The sequence below is a fragment of the Mustela lutreola genome, chromosome 16 (assembly GCF_030435805.1).
Source record: "Mustela lutreola isolate mMusLut2 chromosome 16, mMusLut2.pri, whole genome shotgun sequence".
Classification (NCBI taxonomy): Eukaryota; Metazoa; Chordata; class Mammalia; order Carnivora; family Mustelidae; genus Mustela; species Mustela lutreola.
The window spans coordinates 60,427,857-60,434,596 of NC_081305.1; the positions used below are offsets into that span (position 1 = coordinate 60,427,857).

At 57.9% G+C, this 6,740-nt stretch overlaps 1 protein-coding gene across 2 annotated transcripts in view; it reads left to right on the forward strand.

The window, feature by feature from the left end:
• Nucleotides 1-2,195, forward strand: part of MEGF8 (multiple EGF like domains 8) — a 37,819-nt gene extending 35,624 nt beyond the window's left edge. For both annotated transcript variants that reach the window (XM_059150861.1, XM_059150860.1), the window contains one exon: nucleotides 695-2,195. In XM_059150861.1, coding sequence (XP_059006844.1) covers nucleotides 695-1,963 — 1,269 coding nt within the window. In that variant the 3' untranslated portion in view covers nucleotides 1,964-2,195. The remainder of the gene's footprint in view (nucleotides 1-694) is intronic.
• Nucleotides 2,196-6,740: the final 4,545 nt, after the last annotated feature.

Sequence of the window (6,740 nt, forward strand, 5' to 3'; positions counted from 1 at the left end):
AAGTCAGTCAAATGCAGAGTATGTTAGTGATGAGCAGTAAGGAGAAAGGAGGGCCAGCACTGTGGAGTGGGAATGGAAGATACGATGACCCAGGGAAGGCCTTGGTGAGAAAGTGACACTTGAGAAAAGATCTGATAGAAGTCAGGATACCAGACAAGCAGCCGTGGGGGTTATGGGCGAGCAGAGAGTAATCTGGGCAAGATGATCAGCCAGTGAAAAGGCCCTGTGGTGGGATGTATCTCAGGCTGGTAGGTGAGGCCAGCCCATCCTGTGCTCTGTTTGGGCTTTCTGCAGTCCCATGTGCAAGTCCTGTTTACTGTCTGGGTACAGAGGAACGATCTCAAGTTCAGCGAGGTTAAGTCATTAGTCTGAGGCCACACAGGTAGTGAGGAGTAGAGGCAGATTCAACAGAGCCCTTCATCGCTACTCCTGAGAGTTCCAGAGGCCTCCACATCAGGGTGCTGTGGTCACTGGGGCTGACGGGAGGGATAGCAGCATGGAGCCTAGGGTTCTGGTGGCCTCCACACTGTGTCAGTGAGGCCTCAGGGGAGGTACAGTCACAAGGAAGCTGCTGGGGACTGAGGGAGCCTGGGGCAGTGGCTGCTCCCCAATTGGTACAGAACATCAGGACTTGGAGGGTGGCCGGGTGCTGAGCTCAGCCCTGATCGCCACCCGACCACCCCCGTGCCCGCAGTGTGCTAAGTGCCGGGAATCATTCCATGGGAGCCCGCTGGGTGGCCAGCAGTGCTACCGCCTCATCTCTGTGGAGCAGGAGTGCTGCCTTGACCCCACGTCCCAGACCAACTGCTTCCACGAACCCAAGCGCCGGGCTCTGGGCCCCGGCCGCACCGTCCTCTTTGGTGTGCAGCCCAAGTTTACCAATGTGGACATCCGCCTGACACTGGATGTGACCTTCGGTGCCGTGGATCTCTATGTGTCCACTTCCTATGACACCTTCGTGGTCCGCGTGGCTCCCGACACAGGCGTCCACACCGTGCATATCCAGCCACCTCCACCCCCACCGCCTCCCCCACCCCCTGCTGACGGCGGAACCCGGGGGGCTGGGGACCCAGGGGGACCGGGGGCTGGGAGCGGGTCAGGCACTCCGGCCGAGCCACGGGTGCGGGAAGTGTGGCCACGGGGCCTGATCACCTACGTGACCGTGACGGAGCCGTCGGCTGTGCTCGTGGTTCGTGGCGTGCGGGACCGGCTTGTCATCACCTACCCACATGAGCAGCACGCTCTCAAGTCCAGCCGCTTCTACCTGCTTCTGCTGGGCGTGGGGGACCCGAACGGGCCTGGTGCCAATGGCTCGGCTGACTCGCAAGGGCTGCTCTTCTTCCGTCAGGACCAGGCCCACATCGACCTGTTTGTCTTCTTCTCTGTCTTCTTCTCCTGCTTTTTCCTTTTTCTTTCACTCTGTGTGCTCCTCTGGAAGGCCAAACAGGCCCTGGACCAGCGGCAGGAACAGCGCCGGCATCTGCAAGAGATGACCAAGATGGCCAGCCGCCCTTTTGCCAAGGTCACTGTCTGCTTCCCACCCGACCCCACTGCCCTAGCCCCTGCCTGGAAGCCTGCCGGGCTCCCGCCACCCACCTTCCACCGTTCCGAACCCTTCTTGGCACCCCTGCTGCTGACCGGGGCCGGTGGGCCCTGGGGACCCGTGGGAGGAGGCTGCTGCCCTCCAGCCATCCCCACCGCGACTGCTGGCCTGCGAGCTGGGCCCATCACCCTTGAGCCCACTGAAGATGGCATGGCTGGTGTGGCCACGTTGCTGCTCCAGCTGCCCGGGGGACCCCAGGCACCCAACGGTGCCTGCCTGGGTTCAGCCCTCGTCACGCTGCGACACCGGCTGCACGAGTACTGTGGGGGTGGCGGGGGCGCCGGGGGCAGTGGGCATGGGGGTGCTGCAGGCCGGAAGGGACTGTTGAGCCAGGACAATCTTACCAGCATGTCCCTCTGACCCACAGTGGGGCCCTCAGCTGTGGCAGCTGGGTGCCCTGATAACGCCGCCCTGGACTTGGAGCTCCTCTGGGGGCCCCCAGACACCATGTCCTCAGAGACCTCTGGCTCCCTTCCTCTGGGGCTCCCCAGACAGGGCATTTGACGTTCTGCATTTAACAATTATTTATTGAATACTTACTCTACGCTGTTGAAGGTGCTGGGCAGAACAGAAACTGAGACCTGTTCCCTGACCTTGTGGGGCTTCGGTTCTTGGGGGAAACAATCAGTGCGTGTCCATGCTTGCACATGCGTGCGCACACACACACACATGAATGTGATCATGTCTGTGAAGGACAGGTGCCAGGAGGGGATCACGGGATGTGGCCGTGAGGGACTGTGGGATAGGTTTGGTAGGGCATTCAGAGAAGCTGGGCCCAAAGACCGAGAGAATCAGCTACGGGGAGAACTCCGGGAAGGAGTTGCAGGTGGTGGGGCCTGGGGACAAGGAAGGCCGGATTAGTTGGCACTGAGACAGGTACCGTCAATGGCTGAGTTGGGGGTGACCTGACCTGACATGTCAGGTCCCAGGTTTATTGTCCAAGGGGCGCCAAATGTGTGGGTCCCCTAAGGGGAGTATGCAGATTTCACTCACTCTCAGGGTTTTGCATAGCTCCAAATGCCACGGTTTCCTCCTGGGTAGGAAGCAGAGTCTTGGGGAGTGGCTGAGATGTCCCCAATATGGAGGGCTTGGGGGTGAGGCCTCTGGGGAGAGAAGACTGAAAATGTAGCCTAGGGTTAGGTTTAGGGACCAGGGGCATGGGAGGCCTGAACAGCCTGCACTGTGGTTGGCTCCCCAGTGGGATAATTTCAGGGCAGCTGTCAGGCGGACCTCAGGCTCTGGGTTTGTAGCAGGGGTGCTGCCGAAGTTCAGGGTGGCGTCAGGGGGGCATGCAGGTTCCCCCCAATTGGAGGGTTCCGTGAAGCTCCAAATGGCAGGGTTCCCTCCTGGGTGGCAGCAGTAATTCTGAGGTGTGGCTTGGGGATTCTCAATCCGTCTCAATCCGTCCCCACAGGGGATGGAAGCCTGAAAATCCAACCTAGGGTTAGGGTTAAGGCCTTGGGGTATAGGGTGCCGGAACATCGGGTACTGAGGCAGGCTTCCTTGAAGGCTGAGTTGAGGGTGATATTCTGGTGGCCCACCAGGCTCCTAGATTGTGGCCAGAGTTGCACTAAAGGTGAGGGTGCCTTAAAGGTGTATGTAGGTATCTCCTGCTCTGAGGGTACTTTGCCAATCTTAATGGAATGGTTTCCTCCTGGGTGGCAGGCAGAATCCTGGAGCATGGTATTGGGGTCCCCAATCTGGAGGGTGTGGAAGCCAGGCCTCTGGAGATGGAAGCCTTAAATGCCAACCCAAGGTTAAGATTGGGGCCCTGGGGCATGGCAGGCCCAATTTGCTGATACTGATGTGGGCTGACTGGGGGCTGAGTTTAGGGCAGGGATCGGGTGGTTGCGATAGTCTTCAGGTTTGTGGCCGGGGGGCCACTGATGCTGGGGTTATCCTCAGGGGGCCATGCAGGTTTCTCCTGCTGAAAAGGTTCTTCGTATGTACAAGTGGCTCGGATTCCTCCTGTGGCAGGCAGAGTGTGGGAGTGCAGCTCAGTGATCCCAACCTGGAAGGCCTCAGGGCCAGGCCTTTGCAGACGGAAGCCTGGAAACCCGTTCTAGGGTTAGGGTTAGGGCCTCTGGGTACGGCAGGCCCAATTTGCTGGCACTGAGGTGGGCTGTCCTGAGGGCAGAGTTGAGGGCAATGTTCTGGAAGCCACCAGCCTCCGATTTTGTGGCCAGTTTGGCCACTGAGGTGGGAGTGTCCTCAATGGTGTATTTAGGTTTCTCTCGCACTGTGGGTCCTGCACAGCTCCAAATGGCGTGGTTTTGACAGTGGCAGACGGATTCCTAGATTATGGCTCAGAGGACCCAAATCTGGAGACCTTGTTAGCCAGGACTCTGGGGACTTAATATCATAAATCAAACATTTTTTTATGGTTGTGGCCTAGAAGCATGGAAGATCCAATAAGTCAGCACTGAACTGGGCACCCCAATGGCTGAGGTGGGTGTGGGTTAAGGGGCACATCCAGTCCCGGGGTTATGTCCCAAGGGGCGCCCAATATGGGGGTGGCCTCAGGGAAGCTTGCAAATTTCTCTCACTCTGAGGCTTTTACACAGCTCCAAACACCACAGTTTCTTCATGTATAGGAAGCAGAGTCTTAAGGTGTGGCTGAGGGTTCCCAAATCTAGACAGCTTGGTGGTGAGGCCTCTGGGGACTGAAACCTGAAAACCCAGCTTGGGTTAGGCTTAGGGTCCAGGGCCATGGAGAGCTTGATCTTTCTGCACTGCAACAGTCTCCCCAGGGGGATAAATTGAGGGCAGATGTCAGGCTGCACATCATGCTCGGAGTTTGTGGCCAGGGTGCAGCTGAAGGTTGGGCTGACCTCAGTGGGCATGCAGGTTTCCCCCAGTTGGAGGGTTCTGTGAGATCCAAATGGCATGGTTCCCTTCTGGGAGGCAGCTGTAGTCCTGAGGTGTGGCTCAGAGGTTCTCAATTCGAAGGGCTTGGGGGTCAGGCCTGTGGGGGAAAAAAGCTTGAAAACCCAACCTAGGGTTGGGATTAGGGTCCTGGGGCATGTCAGGCCTGATCTGGTGCTGAGGCAGTTTCTCTTGAGCGCCAAGTTGAGAGTGATGTACCAGTGGCCCATTAGGTCTAGGATTATGGCCATGGGGGTGCCAAAGGTGAGGGTGCCTTAAGGAGGCATGCAGATATCTCCCGCTCTGAGGGTACGGCACTGCTCCAATAGCCATGTTTTTTCCTGGGTAACAGTTGGAATATTGGAGTATGGCTCCAGGGTCCCCAGTCTGGAGGGCTTGGAGGCCAGGCCTCTGGAGGCAGAAGCCTGATAAACCCAGGATTAGGGTTAGGACCTAGGGGCATGGCAGGCCCAATTTGCCAGCGCTAAAGTGGGTTGACTTGGGGGCTGAGTTTAGCGGACTCAGGTGGCGCCATGTTTGTGGCCAGGAGGGCCACTGATGCTGGGGTGTACTCAGGGGAGAATGCAGGTTTCATCCTCTCTGAGGGTTCCTCTCAGGTCCAAAAGGTTTGGTTTCCTCATGATGGCATTTGGGGTCCTGGGGTGTAGCTCAGAGTTCCCCAACCTGTAGTGGATGAAGGCCAGGCCTCTGGGGACAGAAGTTTGAAAACCCAACCTAGAGATAGGGGTAGGGTCTCCTGGCATGTTAGGCCCAATCTGCTGGCACTGAGGTGGACTAACTTGAGTGCCAAGTTGAAGGGGATGTTCTGGAGGCCAATAGGGCCTGCGTAGGAAGCAGACTAATGGAGTGCGACAAAGGGGCCCCAAATCTGGAGGGCTTGGAGGTGAGGCCTCTGGGGACAGAAGCCTGAAAATGCTGCCTAGGGTTAGGGTTAGGGACCAGGGGCACGGCAGGCCTGATCTGCAGGCGCTGAGGCAGTTTCTCTGGAGCACCAAGTTGAGGGCATTGTTCCAGCAGCCGATCAGGGTATGCGGGTATCTCATGCTCTGAGGGTGCTGTGCCACTCCAAACTCAGTTTTCTCCTGGGTGGCAGGCAGAATCCTGGAGAGTGGGTCTGGCATCCCTAGTCTGGAGGGCTTAAGGATCTGGCCTCTGGGGATGGAAGCCTGAAAAGCAAACCTAGGGTTAGGACAAGGGCCTAGGGGCATGGAGGCCCAATCTGACAACACTGAAGCAGACTGCCCTGGAAGCTGAATTTAGGTCGGGGCTTAGGTGGTGTGTTACTCTCCGAGTTTGTGGCTAGGGAGACCACCAGTACTGGTGGTGCCCTCAGGGGATGCATGCCTGTATCTCCCATTTATATGTTCTTCACTTGTCCAAATGGCTCTAATTCTTCCTGGGTGGCAGTCAAAGTCCTGGGGTGCAGATCAGGTTTCCTGACCAGGAAGGCCTGGGGGCCAGGCCTCTGGGGACGGAGGCCTGAAAGCCTAACCTAGGCTTAGGGTTAGGGTCTCTGGGCATGACAAGCCCAATCTGCTGGAGCTGAGGCAGTCTCCCCAAGGGCCGAGGTGAGGGTGATGTGCTGGGGCCGTGAGGCTCCGGGTTTGTGTGTGTGGGGGGGTCACTGAAGGTGGGAGTGGCCTCAGGGTTGTATGCAGGTTTCCCCCAGCTCTGAGGGTTCTGCACCGCTCCAAACATGACGGTTTCAACATGCATGTCGGTGGAGTCCTAGGGTATGGCTCAGGGGTCCCCTATCTGGAGGCTGTGATGGCCAGTCCTCTGGGGATTGAACATCATAACAATGTATGTTTAGGGTTAGGGTCTAGGGGCATAGAAGGCCTGATCAGTCAGTGCTGTGGTGGGTACCCTCAATGGCTGAGTTGGGGGTGGGGTCAAGAGGCAGGTCAGGCCCTGGGTTTGTCCCCCAAGGGGTGCCGAATGTGGGGGTGGCCTCAGGTGTCGATGCAGATTTCTCTCACTCTGAGGGTTTTGCACAGCTCCAAATGCTACAGATTCCTCCTGGGTAGGAAGTGGAGTCTTGGGGTGTGGCTGAGGGGTCCCAAATCTAGAGGGCTTGGGGTTAGGCCTCTGGGGACAGAAGCCAGAAAATGACCTAGGCTTAGAGTTAGGGCCCAGGGGCATGCCAGACCCAATCTGCCTGCACTGCAGTGGGCTCCACAGTGGGATAACTTCAACGTGGTGTCAGATGGCACATCAGGCCCCAGGTTTGTGGCCGGGGCACTGCTGAAGG